This window comes from Rhopilema esculentum, chromosome 5 (genome assembly GCF_057945365.1).
Source record: "Rhopilema esculentum isolate cy_ngs chromosome 5, ASM5794536v1, whole genome shotgun sequence".
NCBI classification, from domain to species: Eukaryota; Metazoa; Cnidaria; class Scyphozoa; order Rhizostomeae; family Rhizostomatidae; genus Rhopilema; species Rhopilema esculentum.
In genome coordinates, this window is record NC_142819.1 from 9,303,034 (window position 1) to 9,322,081 (window position 19,048).

At 35.9% G+C, this 19,048-nt stretch overlaps 1 protein-coding gene across 1 annotated transcript; it reads right to left on the reverse strand.

Annotated features, from left to right (window-relative positions):
- Position 1: 1 nt before the first annotated feature.
- On the reverse strand, positions 2 to 18,779 carry LOC135689468 (serine/threonine-protein kinase 3). The gene is made up of 15 exons (XM_065206704.2): positions 18,623 to 18,779; positions 16,897 to 16,977; positions 15,730 to 15,858; positions 15,300 to 15,351; positions 14,695 to 14,757; positions 13,862 to 13,944; positions 8,916 to 8,968; positions 8,353 to 8,381; positions 7,477 to 7,542; positions 6,993 to 7,094; positions 5,978 to 6,115; positions 5,164 to 5,292; positions 4,001 to 4,292; positions 2,980 to 3,167; positions 2 to 2,277 (listed from the first exon to the last, which is right to left on the reverse strand). Exons 1-15 carry the CDS (start codon positions 18,631 to 18,633, stop codon positions 2,119 to 2,121), a joined length of 1,575 nt encoding a protein of 524 aa, XP_065062776.1. The 5' UTR covers positions 18,634 to 18,779; the 3' UTR covers positions 2 to 2,118.
- Positions 18,780 to 19,048: the final 269 nt, after the last annotated feature.

Genomic DNA, 19,048 nt, shown 5'->3' on the forward strand with positions numbered 1-19,048 from the left:
GTGAAACGAATATATTTCAATGAAAAATATTTACAAATACAAATATTGAAAAAGCATAGTTTAAGGTTAGTATTACGTCTTTAAGCATGCAACGCAACATGTTGAAAATCCCTACCGCTTTCAAAATGAACGATTTGTGCTACAGATTGCTTATGATAAAAGCTATTTTAAAAATATCTAGTAATTTATTTCAATTCAGGTAAGTGCACATGAACGATTCTGAAAAGCTTTCCTAAAATCTTCGCAAAATTTTTGATGATCGAATATATTTTTGGCATGAAAATAATTGCTTCTATGCCTATATATAATTTTTGTCAATGATCATATTTCTAACAAAATTAAAAATATTAGCAGACTAAAAACTTCGAACGAGCAAAGCAGACTTTCTAAGAGGTTAAAGCAAAACCAAAGCAAACTGAAAAATGCACACCCCCTTAAGATCTAGTTATCAAAACTGAATATTGTAATGTTCGCTACAATGGAATGGCCTTTGGCATCGCAAAACTTGAAGATAGCACGGAAAACATAAAACTTAGCATACTAAAGTACTTTCATTCGATATTCCTTAGAGAATAAACATCTGATAATAAATAAACATAAGAAAAACATATATCCAGAAACGTGAAAGTAACATTGATAAGATCCCTGTTTTTGACCAATCCGTGCAGTGTCAGATGAAATGTGCATTATTATGCTGAATTTACGTTCTTCCATGCCTTCTTCGAATATAGATGAATACTTTAATTTCATTTGTACGGGGATGCCGTGTCAGGCAAAACTTTGATTCTCCGAGATCTTTCTTACAACTTAATTAGTAAAATTGCTCATCTCAATAAAAGGGGGAGATTTCAAGGTTCAGTCTTCCCAAGTTTATACGAGTCTCAGTCGAACCATGAATGTTTATAATTAACGTATTAACCAAATCGACGCAAAATGAGAAACAAATATGAACCAACAAAACATTTATTTAAACAAAACAGTCTATAGAACACACATTAATTTGCTTTTAAACTCATAAATACCACAGGGCAGTCACAAAACAAACATTTCACATTACTCAAGGCCCGCGCCGGAGGGGCCATGGCCCCACACTTTTTGCGAAGCATGTAGTTTTAAAGCTGCAGTAAAAGAGGAAAAAGCCTTGGTCCCCTACTTTTGCTAGACTTCCCCCCCCTGTCAATTGCAAACTTATGGCGTAGGCCCTGATTACTTGCAGATGTTCCTATATTTAGACTACAAGAAAAGATTTCTCCAGTGACGTCGCCAGCTCAAAAAAAACTGGGGTGGACGAAACAAATTTTCTCGGCCACGCCCTTCTAACTCTTGGAAAGGTCTTTTTGGTATTTTTTTATCTATTTCGTAATTTAGTACAGTAATCTATCTTTTTTCTACTTTAGAGCAAGCAACTTTCTCAAGCAGCTTTTTTCGTTATGGTGGCTTTTTTGCAAGTGCAAAAATCAAAATCGATCTGATTAGCCCACCTAACAGCCCCCCTCCTCCAAAAAGGTTTCTCAACGGATTTCCTGAAAGTAGAACATCGACTTCTGGGAAAGTACACCCTGTGGATTTCTCCGCCACTGGATTTCTCCCATTCATATAATCAAATAACGGTATTTGGAAACAAGGAATTCCGAGATTATGTAGCTATCTGTTTAAATTGTCACGTTAGTGAGGTGTTCTGATTTTGACGTCAGCGATGCAACGAATAAACTAACAGTAAAGCTAAGGACGGCAAATAATTTCAAATTTTTTTGAGTATATCTCAGCATACTCGGTGAATTTCTAAGAATAGCGAATGCAGGGTAATATCTTCTACAAATGCTATTATTTCACAAAAGAGCAATGAAAATTGAGGGGTCATAATACGTTTTACGTCCATTAACAAATCAAATTAATCGCCCCTACCATACAACGCATTATGACAGCGATACACAATATTGAACACCTAAAAGCAAATGTGAAAATAAACAACACACAAGACATAAAAATTTTCTATAAAACGTGAAAATTCTACTAATCCGACTCTATGATAAATTTGATCTATGAGAGCCTTAATTCCAACGAGAGATATATTATTTAAACATTTTACAGTAAACTTTAATATTACAAAAATCTCACTCAAAAATTCATCTGACGTCTCTTCTTCATTTCCATTGCATCAAGAATCGGCTGTCTTTTGTCTTGGTATCGCTTCCTAAGATCCTCGATTTCGCGTTCCATGTCTCGATCCAGTGAGCCCATACGATGATTAAGTTCTTCGTATGTTAGTGATTTAAGCTGCAACATACAAAATATATCAGCATTAGGTTCCTTGTTCACACTCTAACAATTTCAAACTTTACATCCCTTACAAAATGAATGATAAAAGCTGCAGAAATATTTAGTTTATCTGAATTTCATGAAAAAATCGTTTCCCGGTACCAAAAAAAGCACAGTCATGTGGCATTTTCACGGCGACTCGTCAGAATATAACCAAGAGTTCAATTTTACGCCAACAACAATAGCCCTTGGTTTAAGCAAAGCGTACACAACAACTGAAAACCAAAAATTATTACCTATGATATTATAATGTTGATACTCTTGTTATAAAAAGCCCTTTTGATCTCGGTTTGAATAGGATATCGGAGATTTGGAAGAGTCGCGAAAGACGCAAAGACCTATCAAAATATCGCCAAAAACCTAAAAAGCTAAACCTTGAACGCAAATTATCTTATTCCTTAGAACATAGGTTCTGCTCAAAACAAATTTTCTAGTTCATTTGTTAGAGTTAGCTCCATAATCTTTCCGTCTGACATATCGCAAGATATCCTACAGCGAAAGTTTAATCCCGCGAAATAAGTTTTAAAGAGGTCTACTGAAATACAATGTAACGTAGGGGGGAAACATGCCACGTTATGCGATAAAATGTAACCCAAAGCGAAAACAGGCTTTCTACTACAACAAGATGCGATCGCATGGATGACAAGCAGAAATACTTACAAAATCAAAATCTACAGGGCCTAAGAAATTCTTTGGAAACTGCGAGTTTGCATCAGGTCGAATTCCATTGCCTTTATTTCTCTTTTTGCCATCCAAATTCCTTTGATTTTCTTCAAGCTTTTCAAAATGATCTAAAAAGGCCGGTCTATACTCCTGAGGTTTCACTTCTTGGACAGCCGTGTTTACACCTACAAAGCAAACGATTTTCTATTTAGCTGAAAATTCTGAATTTCGACACATGAATAAGCTTAAATTAGCTATAATGACGTCAATACTTTGTATCCCATCAACAAACATGAAATTAAAAAATCACGGTCTGTAGGAACAACTTGTGCGATCTTGTATATTGGCACGTGACTTCAGCAGAAAATCCAGTATTGAATCTTATTGACATAAAAGATCCATCAATCAAAAGATGCCCAACCAACTAATGAGTTCTGAGAAGCAATGACCAGGAAGCCTAAAGCTGGCGAGAACGGGAATTTCTTTCATCAAGTATCCATTGAAAGTATTGCCATACAATCTACAGGTACTGATAGGCTACTAGCTCTAGCCTGCTCTGGCTTTCAATAGAACCACTCGGTCACTTCTAAACGACCAGAGTTACTGTCTGTTGCCGAGATATGTCTGTTGTTGGAGGTTACTTCTAAACGATTTATAGCGCAGAGAAGCAATTCGGGACCAAGGGTTTTTTTTCGCTGTTTGGTGGTATTTACATTGATGGATAATTAGCTATGGTCACAGAAATTCGAAACGAACCTTGAAGATAGACTCCATAATAACTGGGGGAAAAACTTACACAAAATTATGGCCTAGACTTTCAAACATTTTGACATGTGCCTACTAATATCGTCAAGAAATCTAAATAAGCTATCAAGAGATGATCATTAAGTTAATCAAGTCATCTAACACAAGGATACTATGCAACTGAAATTCAATATCAAGTCATAATTACTACAAAACTTTCTGCTATGTAGAAAATACTTGATCAACAAACCAGTTTCTCCAACGAGTAACTTACTTATCATAGTTGAATCACTCCCATCAGTGTAATCATTAATCACCATTGTCCCTAAATCATTTTCGATCATAGTACCAGTGTTTTCAATCATAGTACCAGTGTTTTCAATCATTGTCCCTGTGTTTTCAATCATCGTCCCTGAATCACTTGCAATCATCATAGTACCATCACTGCTATCCATTTTACCACTGTTATTAACGATCATAGTTCCTAGACTTTCCTGTGCGGTGTAAAACTCGTCTTGACACACCATGGTACCAGCCTCTCCTACTTCCCCACTCAAATCTTCACCCTGTGAAGAATATTATATTTTGAAATGAGAATCCAATGGTACCTAATGTAGATCGTACGCGATTAAAATTGGGCTCATGTCAGAACTGCTCTACTCAAACTCATTCCGCTTCAACTGGCACATCAAAGACGAGTTCAAACAATTTAGAATTTGAAAACATTAAAACATTGAAATTATGAACGACGTCTACTAAAGAAGTCTCCGTTATGATGACTGAAGAGATATAAGAAACATGTGAGCGTTTCAAAATATGGTAGAAAGCTAAACAAATTCTTTCTAAATTTAATAGGCGGTGAAGGTTCAATTATTATTGTGGTTCAATTGACAAGCTTTCTCCCAGTCTGAGTTGACCAGACAATCCCAGCCGACTACTGGTCTCAAGAAATGCAGTAAAGCTGAGTTAATATTCCATGAATCCAGTCTTGACAAGTCCAATGAACTTCGAGTTTCGAACATTCGAACTTGACAGATGTATATCTTAAGCTCCTCCATAGCTACACAGTGCTGCTGCGCAGCAGTCAAATCTCCAGTATTTTATTCGCCGAAACTTGGCAACTATGCAACAGTTTCAATAAAATATTAAATGACTTATTCCTCTAGATTTGTCTCTTTGTCTTGGGGGTCACTGCCCCCAAAACCCGTTAATTAGATCTTATTCAAACGGTGGTTAATTAGATGTTTCGTCGGTTTCTTCATTCTCCCTTTTGCTCGCGTCATGGTTGCTAGAAAATAGCGATTCAATTCAACTTCCGATCAGATAACTGACAGTGCAGACTAGGCTTAATTGGTTATCACGTTGGTGAGGTGTTGAATCGCATAGAGGGGTAAAGCAAGGAAATGGCTTGGATAAGTAAATAACTGAACAGCATACCGTATCATTTTCCAGTCCATCGATAGAGTCCTCTTCACTTTCGTCGTTTAACTCTTCGCGTATCCTTACTGCGTCTGCTAACATCGTAGATAAAATGCTAACCGGTTTTGCAGACTTAATAAACGGATGCTGAAATTGAAAGACTAGTCGATGACAAAGTAGAATTCTGAGGTTGAAATGCTATAAAATCTGCTGGGTATAAAATGACTATAAACTGGCACATCTACAATCTAGGACAGACGGTTTTGGGATTTGAAACCCCTCGCTTTCCCCTCCCTATAGTCCAATGTTGACATTTCTGCTAAAAGCACCTTAAAGCACCTATGTTTCAACTCTGGATTTGGAAGGAGGTATTTGCTGGGCTTCACATTCACGCTGTCGAGCAAGTGCTTGGCAACCAAATAACATTTTAGGCCGCGCACGTGTACCAATTAAAAAAACACCAAATTTACCAAAAGGGAAAACCCGTGATTAACTGTTTCTCCATAAAGGCAGCTTTGAAATCTAAGAACTACATTACATCACAAACAATACTTTGCAATTAAACCCCTTTCCTAACATTTACTTATCGAGCTTAGAAAAAAACATTACATCGATCCTGTCAAGAACTAGGAGGGGTCCGCCATTAATAGGAAGCATATCTTTAAGCAAAAAGTAAACATAAGATCTAGCCCCTAGTGACATACACGGAATCAAAGCAATGCTAATATACTATGAAACTTGATACCCACACTAAAATCCATTGGCTTACAGAAAAACGTTATTATATCATATAAATCCCATGAATTATCCAGCAATGTACAGCAGTTCTTACCTGCAGAAGCTGTGTTGCTGACGCCCTGTCATCCGGTATTTTAACGAGACATTTTGTCACAAAATCGATGAAGTCATCACTCCATTTTTCAGGCTTTTTGAAAGTGGGCGGTGGCTTTGTTGGAATCATGAAAATCGCCTGTTTGAAAGAAAAACATCGTTAAAAAGTTTTGCTTCGAAAAATAATGACCAACACCGAAAGTGAAGTGAATCAAAATTCACACAGGCGTTTTTAACCAACGTTAGAATCAGGGGATTGTCTAGGCCAAGGTTGATAACTGAAATCGGTTTTTATCAGCGAACTTCGTTGGCCACTATTTTCTTGACTTTCAGCAAAGTATTTTTCATCTTTTGGATTTTATTAAAGCATTTGTACATGTTGTGCAAAAAGAGGAATTTTCAAGAAATCTTCTCAAGGCCTTGCATTTTCTTGGGTTTTCATCTTTCCAGTCTTACCATTATCTCGCATTGTGACCTCAAAACAATGCTGACGCACTAGAATACTTTAAGATAGCTTGGTAAAGCGTGAAACGTTTACAGGAAAAATGGGAATTGACCCTTCTGGACTCTCCCAACTATGGGAACGGTTAGCGACCGCTGATTGATTATAAACAAGGAACCAATCAACTGTTATTCTCTCCATGACCACGCGACTATTTCATTCTCACAAGAAATTTTTGCATTGACTTTTACGAAGAATGCGCCAGCAAAACATTTCTCAACACATCTTAAATTCTTTTTTGTATTTATATATCTTTTTCTTGTCTTAACAACACAACTTTCTTTGCATACATGGGGAATTTCAATGTCACAAATTCCAAACAGCTCTATCACAAGAAATTTTCTTCGAACCTTTACGGTCACATGGAATCTATAAATAAATAATACCTTGGATGCATGAAAAGTACTTTATTGAAGATGAAATTTTGAGCGTAAAAACTGTCCCTGCCTTGAACAACACAGAGAAATTCACAGATAGAACGAGACAAATAGAATCGCATTTAAGCTGCACCTACCCTCATTGGATGGATGTCGGCATGTGGAGGCTTGCCTTCAGCCATTTCCAATGCAGTTATTCCTAGTGACCAAATATCAGCTTTGCAATCGTATCCTATTTCCTAATTAAAAAAATTATGAATGAATCCTTAATACAGACATCATAACAAAAAGAAGTCTCCAAAAAACCCGTCATAAATTCCAAAAAGACGAATAAGTTTCAAAGCTAACCAAATATCCGGGAAACTAAGATCCCATATTTGTTTCAAGATTGAAATCATGTTACTCTGATACTCTCTCATAATCAGAAATAGAGAAACAAAAATTTTAAACAGCAGCTTAGCTAAAATAATTAATATTGCCATTCAGTTCTTCCTTATCTTGTGCCTAGCCAGTTATTGACAACTGCAGTCAGTTTAAACTTAAAACGATTCATAAAAACATGAAATGAAAAGGGCAAAAAATGGAATAAGCAATAGAAAAGCAAACTGGGTGACAAGATACCTGAATTACTTCAGGTGCCATCCAAAACGGTGTCCCAATAACAGTATTTCGTTTTGCCATTGTGTCCTAAAATGAACCAATTTGCAATAGTGCTGAGTTAATACAGTTTTTTGGGAATAAGGAAGCAGAATTGCTTCTTTCGACATTCGCTGGTAAAACTACAACAATAATGCGTCAAACAATCGTTGAATAAAGGGGGAAGTTGACTGAGCTTATGCGCAGGGATCTTTCGACATTTCTCGGCATTGCACTCCAGAACCACAATGATTTCACATCAATTAAAACCTTTCATAAAAGAATTGGACGATTAAATATTATAATGGCTAAACGTTCTGGTTAAACACTATACTTTCCTAATTCGCTAATTAGAGATTTTCACAATGTTGAGATAACTATTTCCGTTAACTTAAATTAGATTTTAACAGAAACAACATCACACCGGACAGCCAACACAATCAAGTATACAGACGTACTCTTGTCTTCCGTTGAAAAAAATTAAAAGCAGGTTGAGAAAATGAATATTTTTCTCCATGATCTTTCTCTCAAACAATCGCGCTGAAATTTTGTCTTACTCTTCTTCAAATAAATCCTATCAAATATTAATTGTCATCCGTTCAATGGAGCAAAAATTAAATTTTAGGTTATCGGCAACCTTTATCGTATTAACCTGTTCCAGGACAGGCAAATTAACAACACAAATTAATAAAAGCTCAGAATACGCATTAAAAAAGTATCCTGCATCAATTTTTTTCATCTACGTTTCATTTGGTCGTCTATTCTTGCTACATTCTAAATTAAATATTCATTTGTTAAAGGCTAAGAATAACAAATAGAACTTAACAATAATTCAAACTGAATATTATTCATGCAACGTACCGTTAGTTGCCCAGCAACACCAAAATCCGCTAGAAAATAAAGGAAACTTTCTTATTCCCGGACATAAATTTTGAGATTTTTTAACAAAAAATATCATTTTCTTATTTGAAGGATAATAAAGACTTTTCATCAAAATGAGTGACAGATTGATATGCCTTTTCCTGATCATACATACAAAGCTGTTCTCTGGCAAGTAACAGATAGGAAAAATGTACTTGCCATGCGCAAAGTAACCACAGGACACCCAGAGAAAACAGACGCAGGGACTTCGTTTATTGCGAAATCCGCCATAATGAAATGTTGCCGCCCTTATGGAATCATATATACGCAACAATGATACCATAAAAAGTTTTATTATGTTTACTTTTAAGCAAAGGTGGAAAAAACAAACATGTGGACATGTTGGCAAGTAAACATGTGGAGATGCGTCTTTGTGACTGTGTGTCTTGCAACTAAACTGCATGCTTATACCGGAATGCTCACGAGCAACTTTCTTTTGAACACAAAAGCTCAACTGCTGCTATTGGATTTGTATATATTTCATAGATGAATCAATCTTTTACCTAATTTTGCATATCCTTCTGTGTTTAGGAGAATGTTCCCTGCCTTGACATCCCTGAGATAAAATAACAAATGATAATAAAGTATTAAAAAAATAATAGGTTAGAAGTATTCTTGTTTTTGGGAATTATGTAAATACATTAGTAACCAATAATACTTCTGGAAATCTGAGATAGTCTTGATCCAACTTGTTTAGACTTAATGAAAATTACTACCGGACTGTAATTAAGTGTTAATAGAACAGGACAGCAACCTAGAACCATCCTGTTCTAAACACCAAAAAGTGTATGCAATAGGCAATAGAGGCAATGGGCATAGACTCATAAGTATACGATGAAAGTTTTTTTTGCTGTACAAAACATGAAAATGACTTTGAAAAAAGCAAACATTCTATAACATTTTGGCATAGAATGTCAGAATAAGGCCCCGAAAGAAAACGATGGAAAATATATACCCAGTTGTGGATCGAAAGAGGCCAATCAGAAAAACGCAAGCACAGTCCAATCAGTGCCGCGAGCCTAAAAAGAAATTACCGCTGGAGTCCAGGAGAGAAAACGAACTCCTTCTGTCTACACAATAGCGGCTATTTCATCCGCATGTAGATCGATTCAAAAACTGCTAGATGGAAAGACGACCGGGCTCTGCCAATTATCTGAAACATGTCGTCATTATAGAGTTTAACAAAATATGGGTTATCTAAAAGATGTTGACCGATGGCAGAATCACTTGTTTTAACAGTGTTTCTAGACCTACAGGATCGAGGAGGCTGTTCTCTTTGAGGGGCAGTTTTTTTCTTATGTTGGAAGGAACATGCTGTTTTATCCTATCCCCCAATCTTTGGGTTGTGCGTCCTACGTGGCCAGAATCACACTGGCACATAAATTCATAAATGACGGACCAAACTTTTGAACAGCCGAAAAACTTGCGATCTTCTCCTTAGTATAAGATAAAATGACGTCTTCTGGATAGCCGTTGTCCAGAAAGATCGTTTTAAGTTTTTCCATTTCAGCGTGCAGTTTAGATTTTGAGCAGATCATAAGTACCCTATGTAATAAAGTTTTGACAAGGTTGACTTTGCGTTGTTTTAGGCAAAATGCAAATGCTGAAGTTGAATGAAAAAATTCCAGCGTATGTACTGACCGGTAAAAGAAGGCTTGCTATATACACTGGTAAGAAATCCAGTGCTAGACTTTTCGACCAAAACATCTAAAAATGGCATGGAATCATTTTCTCCCTTTTCAAATGTAAACAGGAGGGCTGGGTGTAGGCTATTAAGGTGTTTTAGAAAAATATCACACTCAGCCTCTGTTTTGAAAATGGTATATGTGTCATCCACATACCGAAAATAGACACCTGGCTTTTGGTCGTAGTCGAACAAACGCTCTTTATGAAAGCCAACAAAGATATTGGCCAAGGCAGGTCCCAGAGGGCTACCCATAGCCAGTGCTGAGGAGAGGGGGGGGGGTCAGGGGGATCACTGACACGGGGGCCCATGACTTTATAGGCCCACAGATAATAACTTAGTCAAAAGTTGATAAGTAGCAATTCAGCTTCTGCATTATCAAAACCTTTCAATAATAGAAACAATAGTCGCAAAAGCCTTTAAAATAAAATAAGGTAGAAGCAGTAATAGTATTAACCCCATTTATGTAACACTAACAGAGCTAGTAGCTTTCGGTAATTTTCTAGATAGTTAACAAAACAATTTTCAAGACTTTGCATCTGTAAAAAGGTTAATTATGGAGCTATAGTCAAGTTTTCCCGCAATTTCAGTTTCCATGGACATTGAAACCAGTGAGCTAAGCCTGTTTTGGTCAATGATAAAGCGAAGATAATACTTTATGAATTTGAGCTTACTGGAAGATATTTCGTCTGATGCAACACTAGAAGGCAAAGTCAGAATCAAACTTAATGCAATAAAAATATTGGGAAATAAGCGTTGCAAATTCAAATGCTTAAGCTTGTTCAGAGATAAAACTGAACTGATAGTCTGGAGTTCTTTGCGTGGAGGATACAACCTGAAGGGGCCAGTTATAGACATGCCTGGGAGAGACAATGTGCCTGAAGGATTTTTTAACTTTGAATTTTAGGACATTTTCTTTGGCTCTACTAACCGCCAAGAGCCCTTATAACCAGTAAATTCAGTTGTTTGATCAATTTTTCATACTACAGTCATACTGTTATTTCTAGTCACTTGCAGTCTTGGATGCATAAGTTAGCAAGAAAAAATGCTAAAATAAAGTTCATTCAAAGCTCAAACTAAACAAAATCCACACTTTCGGCGTTCTCAAGAAGAAATCGTTATAAATACTAGAGATTGACTACATGTTTCTAAAGAGTATAATTTAGGTGTCTTTTCAAGGGGTACTCATCGAGTGTGAAAAAACAGGAGCTGTAGTGGGCCAATTTCTCTTTACGGTTGCCTTCACGTGGCTTTTCATAATCTTTCCTTATAGTTTGATCTAATATAGTTACTTCGTCTTGCATCAAAAACATAATATCTATCAATTTTTAGCATTGTTTATTGGTGCCATATTGAAATACAAAGTATGGTCAGAAACAATTTGTTTTGACATTATGAGAGATCGGTTACTTGCTTGTCTCAAGTATACACCAATTCGACTTACGGCCTCTTTTTAGGCTGGATACAATTTTTTTCATATTGTTTGTGCTTGTATTGTAGATTTAACGCAGAAATGAGGCTGTAAGTTGAATTGGTGTATTGCGTGCTTCGTCTAATTTGTTTAAAATAAGAATAACTTCGCGGGAAATCCTGCAACTTAAATGGTTTACAAAACTGTTGTTTAGTGGTCTTAGAAAGAATTCATAGTATAAAGATGTGGAACAATTAATGTAGATAAAAACATTTTTATGATGCCATTTGATGTTCTCGTCTATTTTGTTGAGATAATATAAGCCAAAACTATTTGCGGTAGATTCTATGCTATAGACAATCGTGAAGTATAAAAGGCCGCCTCTTCTTTTAAGCGCCTCCTTTGAGAAAATGCCACAAAAAAGTTTAAACGTTTTAAAAGAGCAACCCTTGAGTCAATGCTGTTATCAAATAGATAATTCTAACACAACATTAAAAGATGTATTCAGTTATTTGTTATTTCATACTGGGAACCAAAGTTATTTCATATTTCAAAACCAAAAAATCTAAATAGTTATATTTTCTCCCCGAAAACTTTAATTATTTCATATTTCAATTTTCCCATACAGGCGCTCTTAATTTCATTGCGGATTGCGGCATTTGGTGGATTTTTGCACGGTTTTGCGTCTTTTGCCCCCCCCCCCCCCTATAATCGGCCCCCTTTAAATTACCAAAGAAGTAATAGCCACCATCGCAATTTCAGCAACCAAAATAGACGCAATTTTAGCAACCATCGTCTCAAAAATTTTCCTCGGACCATTTGCTTTCTATCTTTCGTTTTGACCCCGGGCCTTTAAATCCTGTCTGCGGTCCTTTGTCGGTACATTTCATTGTTAGAACTAAATTCAACTGAACGTGTTGCAGTTTCCATCAGTTCAATGACTACTTCCTCTGGGAATGGTGGGCTATTAAGCTCGCTCCGGTACAAAGCGTCGGCACATATTTTGATGGTCTCACTCAAAGGGACATTTGTGAAAAGACTACTAATGTCGAAAGAACACATGAAAGATGTTTCGTTTTAGATGTTCAAGTTTTGCATGAACTCAGCTAACGTAAACGAATCCTTGTTGCAATGTTTTGAATATTTTTGAAGAACAGGGGTCCAAAACTTCAGAAAGCCACTTAGCCAGTTCGTGCTATGCTGAACCAATCATAGACAAGATAGGTCTAAGTGGGACGTTCGGCTTGTGTATTTTAGGGAGGCCATACATTTGTGGTCGTTGAGAGCCCGAGGGTCTTATCCTATCATAAATTGCTGTAGCCAACACTTTTGAGTTGACCAGTTCCAACAAACGTCTTTGGAGTGCTAGCCTATATGCTCTGAGGAGTGTCAGACGAAAAAGCTTTTAGTATGTTGAATAATGTTTGATTTTTCAAAGCCATTTTCAAATATGTCATCGTTAGCCCGTAGAGATTTTAGTGCTAGGAAATGTTCTCTATGCAAATGAAAATCAGAGTGGTCGATACGTAGGACGCACTAAACAAGAATTGGGGGATAGGATAAAACAACATGTTCCTTCCAACATCAGAAACAAATGTGTAAATAAAGAAAAGGTCACGATAGCAGCCTGCTCGACGGACTCCAAAGAGTTATTGCGGCGAAAAATCGATGAAAATGTAGCAAATAAGAAACACCGCAATGCGACGAGTACGAACAACAATAAATACACCTAAATTAGTGAAGGCTAATATTTCGCCCCGGCCTACGGGGCTTCAGAGCAAAAGTGATGAAGAAAAAACATCAGAGCATAAGAAACCCCCCACCCCCCAAAGAGAACAGCCTCCTAGATCTTGTAGGTTTAGAAACACCGTTAAAACAAGTGATTCTACCACCTGTAAACATCTTTTAGATAACCCAAATTGTGCAAAACTCTTTAATGACGACATGTTTCAGAAAAATGGCAGAGCCCAGTCGTCTGTCCATCTAGCAGTTTTTTATTTGATCTATGAACGAGAAAGCCGCTATTGTGTAGACAGAAGGAGTTCGTTTTCTCTCCTGGACTCCAGTGGTAAATTTTCTTTAGGCGCGCGCCACTGATCAGACAACTATACCGGTCTTGTGTAACTGAGTATATATTTTCCTCGTGTTCTTTCGGACCCTTATTCTGACATCTTATGCTCTGAGGGGTGTCAGACGAAATAGCATTTAGCCAATACATTATAAAATATTTGCTTTTTTCAAAGCCAAATGCAAGGAAATTTATTTTAGCAAATATTGTTTGTTGCCAATAGTACTTCCATTGGAATGTCCATCTTTACTACTTCATCACTAGACTTAACATAACTTTAGCTTACCTGTGAATTTTTCGTCTAAAATGTAAATATTCTAATCCCTTCAATGTATCCTTCACTATGCAGGCCATTTCGTCTTCTTTCAACTGCAATTGATTATAAAACATCATTTTATGATATCATCCTTTGCATAAAGACAGTAAAAAGGACTTTAAACCCATTAAAACCCATTACCAGACATTTTATTTTCTGTTTCACCAGCAAATTGTTGAAATTCAAATCATATGGGCATAGACATGCTTGCCATACATAATGTCTTTTCTTGGTGGAACTTAGAACAAGAACATCACAGGCAATTCACAAAGACTCAACTGGCTAAAAACATCTGGCAATTAACTTTTAGCTGATCAATAAACATATGATTAATATGTTGCCTTCTTTTAACTGTTGTATTTGCCAGACAAAAAAGGGCAAAACAATCGCATGATATTTATCCCACAGCACCAATCCTGTTCCTTTCAAATTTCATGAACAGTAACTAACTGTGTGAGATATGCTATCTTATCTTGGCAGTCCTACTTGCTTAATAACAGATGATTGCTTGACCTTCAGATTGTGGGGTGTCAACAGAGAAACATAAATAAATGAAGACAAGAACAGAAAATAGCAATTATTGAACTTACCATCAGGCAATTTTACCACACAACTTACAATTTAGTGGACCAACTGACCAACTCTTAAAAAATATGAGGTGTCATATCTTCCTATATTCCTAAATCTAGGTCTTTAGATTTTCACTATGTTTTTCAACATGAAGATTGTGATAGCATATAGGCCAGAAATGGTAAATTGTAGCATTAATTCCAACTAGTTTAAATACAGCACTAGACACATACTGTTTTGTTTCTTAGCCTCATGATATCAGACACAGACCCAGCACCGCAGTACTCCATTACAATCTGCAAAACACAAAATGATCTTATACACATGTGAAATGATTTCAACACATTTGCATTCATTCAAGATGAAAACAAGCAAATATGAACCAGTTTTTGCCATATTACTTCATTAACCAATTACAACATATTGATAACTGTAAAACAGGTTTTTTCTGAAAGCTTCCAAGAAGGGGCATGTGTTAAGCTTTTAGAAAGATTAAAAATCAGAGTTGTGATGTTTAAATATGAATAGAAAAAATAGGTAACTAGGCAGCAAGTCGCTGCTTTGGGCTTTCTTTCCAAATTATTTGGTTTGTTAATTTTCAATGGCAATATTTACAGATAACTGTGTGCATTAATTTATCGCTAACAATGTGTTCTTAAAAAACCACATAATATGCTAAATGTACAGGTTTGCTTAACAAAATTGTATTTGCATACATTTATTGTAACAGTACACATACTGACAAACTTTTAATTGCAAATATTTTGAAAGTCATGACAAAAATTTACTGATAAGAGGTAATGTCATTAAAGTCATATCAAGATAATACAGCACATACCCATAAATCTGTATTTTTAAAGTAGCTTCCATAATATTTGACAACAAATGGACTGAAATAAACAAAGGAGATTTCTAATAGACTTTTTTGTTAGACATTTTCTCTATCAATTCTAAAAATGAAAAGGTTTTGTGTTTCTGTATCCAGGTCTTGAATGAAATTAGGAGTCTAAAACTTTGTTTAAAAGAGCCCAAAGGTGTTGATGCATGTTGTCAGTTGATAAGGAATAACAAAATAGATAAGAGCAGATTAATAATTTCACATATAAACTACAAACACTTGAATCTTAAATTCAACTCTAAAAAGCAAAACTTTTTAAGCTGTGAAATTGAACCTAAATGAATAAATATCAAAGTGACTGAATCATATCTAAAATTATAAATGCTAGTTAAGAAAAAAACAAGATAATATTTGATCTCTTGAATCAAACCTGTCACATTGCTGCATGATACTTATTTCTTTAATAATTTCTTGTAAGTCTGTATCAACTGGAACTTGTTTAATTGCTAGGACCTCCCCAGACTCCTTGTGGACTGCTTTAAATACAGAGCCATATGACCTTGAAAATAAAATGAGACAATGTTTCATATAAAAATGAAACATTTTTGCTTTTGGTATCATTTTGTAGGTAATGTGTCTAAATTGATATCAAAACAATTAGTCTTCTGTCTCAATTCAATTCAACATTAAACTAAGCCTCTAGTTTACAGACAATAAACAACAGGCAAATATCTTGATTTGTCTATCAATTTCGTATGATCAGTAATCATTTTGCTAATAGTCATGAATGTCTTTAAGTAAAATTCTATTTTGAAAAAGTAATATGCAGAAAGCTGGAGTTCCAACCAGGTGCAGTAATTTTACAATTGGGCAGCACCCCTCCCGCACACCCCAAACAATGGGGTTTTTATCTGCAGAAGAACACTTATTGTTACACAGGGTAACTGCCGGGTGACCAATCTTTTACTTGAAATGTCCATCCCTATCACCAGAGCTGTTTTGGGAGACCACAGGCCATATGCACGACACCACTGAAAGAGCTTCTAGTCTCCCAACCAGTGGCGGACACTTGGGGGGGGGGAGACGAGGGAGGGCGACCGCCCCCCAATACTTTAGAGGACAATGCTCGTTTGTTCTCAAACAATGGGAAATGTGACATCATCTTATTAAAACAATAGGCTTGCTCCCCCCCCAAATATTTGACCAAGTGTCTGCCCCTGCTCCCAATGGGGGATCACTCTTTTACTAGATTTGTCCAATCCTGTCAACTATGCATTATATCTCTCAGTACACCAAATATTCTCAAAAAACAGTCAAATAATGACCACAACTGTCAAAATATTGTTAAATGCATTTAATCATCATCTGAGCAATATGTAATAGCCAATTCACTTACCTCTGCCATATTTCTAAAAAACTTAGCAGGCAAAATAGAAATAAATTTTAAACAATCTTTTGGTGGTACAAAACTTAAAAATTGCTTTGAAAAAAGGGTACGTATATTTCCTAGTGTAGAGTTTCCATCTATGTTCTGATATTTTATACTCTGAAGGGTGTCTGAATAAATTTTATACAAATGTGATTGAAATTAACATACCCTTCACCCAGCTTTTCTAATAGATCAAAAACTTCCTCTGGTGGTCTAGTCAAGCTTTCCTCGCTGAGTTTCTTCAAGCTCCTTTGAAAGAGAAAAATGCAAATTTGGAAAACCATACAACATCACACTATTTCTCTTAACAGCATACTTAATATATATATAATAATTTGTTACTAAAGGTCACTCTACTTAAGTCAAAGTTAATATGCATAACCTGTTCACCACAATGATAAAAAAGTCCATTATCTTGATCTTGCAAATATTGGCAGTTCAAAGTAGGGGTAGCAGAGGAAGGAGCTGGGGTCCATACCCTAAGAAAATTTTTTGACTCTCTTTATGCCTTTAGATTTTCCAGAATTTAATGAAATCTTCTAAGCCTATATACTTTAAATGAGCCTTTAGCTGATGTCATGACTTACTATGTGTCAAGATTTAACAAAATAGATAAAAGAGCAATTTGACCAACTGTGAAACTGGAGAGTGCTCAACTGTGTTATAAAAGTGGAATACAATTTTTCAGGTTCATAAATAATGTAAATGTTTTTGCTGCAATGGAAGACTCATGAAATGGCCGACAGGGGAAGCAGAGAAAGGGAGAATCATACCTCAGTGCACTAAGTACATTGGTTTGGTTAAATGACAAATATTTCAAACTAGTTGCAATTTGGCAAAATCAAGGTGTCACTAGGGATAGAAGAGCACAGGAGTGCACAGGTGTGGTTGGTTCTTTGCCATCTAAAAGGTTTGCCTCCCTTGCCTCAGATCCCTTCCTATTACTCTGGTGCCAGGTTGGCCTCAGCACAAACTTTGACTTTGTTTTGCACCAAAGCTTCTTTTCACTGATAATAGGGCATGCAAATGGAAGTATTTCATAACAATGCAATTGTAAATTTGATGTGCAATATCAAATTTTTGTGTTCAATGCAATATCAGCCACTGATGTGCAGCTGCTATATTCTGCAGACTGGGTTCGCCTAGTGCCATGTAAGGTTCTGTTAAAATGATCACTTAACTTAACCTATAATGGTTTTTTTCTTTCTAGCACCTTTTTTAGGACCAATAATGTTCAAATGTGCCCGTTTTACTGAACTAATGTTAAAGTGTTTATAATATGGTCAGAGAAACTTTTTAACAGGTTAACTGGGCTAAATTACATTAGACTCATTTGAAAATCATGCATTTTCATCAGTTTTTATCATTCAAATTAAAACAAACACTGAAATTGACTTTTATTTGCTCAAAAGGGTGTCTATATTCAGCCATTATGAATATTAGTCCAGCATACGAAATTATTCACATCACCTGCTAAAGGATTTCTAAGCTACAAAGAATTCTCATTCTTAAAATAATAATACAAGAAACAAGATTATATCCATGAATATGTATTAAATAAATGCGACATAGCATTTTGAGCTAAACTAACTGCCTTAATCATGGTTGACCGATCTTCAAAGACGGGAACCTCGAAATCTCAAAAGAAAGAATAATGGGAATGCGGTTTCTAGAAGATGAAAACAAACAGATTCCTTTTCTCGAAGACCTTTAATACAAGAAATAATTTCAAGAAAACTTTTCTAACAAACTAAAATCAACACACACTGCCAAACTCTCTTTAGACACAGGAAATAAAATGAAATCCCGAATGAGTTACTCTCGGGGCGCAAGGCATCCGCCGCTACACTACACGTTTTCCTCAGAAAGGTTATACATGGAGAAACTCACACACCTTGACGACATTTTGAATCATCAATATAGAATATTTGTCCAAAGGCAGATAGATGAAACCAAACAGCGTCAAGTTACAACTTCTTCAAGTTCGTCAACAAACTTTGACTGGGTGCCAGCCATGACACATTTAGATTGTCTTCTTTTAATGATTCTACCGAAATGTAAGAGAGGCAACCTCGTTTTAGAAAAACGCCCATCAAATTTTTGACGGGACGGGAAATAGCGTAAATTTTTAGCATATGAGCTAATTACAAGTTACTTCACTGTAAAGTTGTTTAATCAAAATCATCAATAAAAATTGTGTGATAGGATCATACAAAAAAATTCAATAAATAACATGAATTTTAAATAGATTAGCCGATGGGCACATGGAATAAACTTGAAGCTTTAAAACAGCAAGAATTAGCAGAAAGTAAAAACTGGT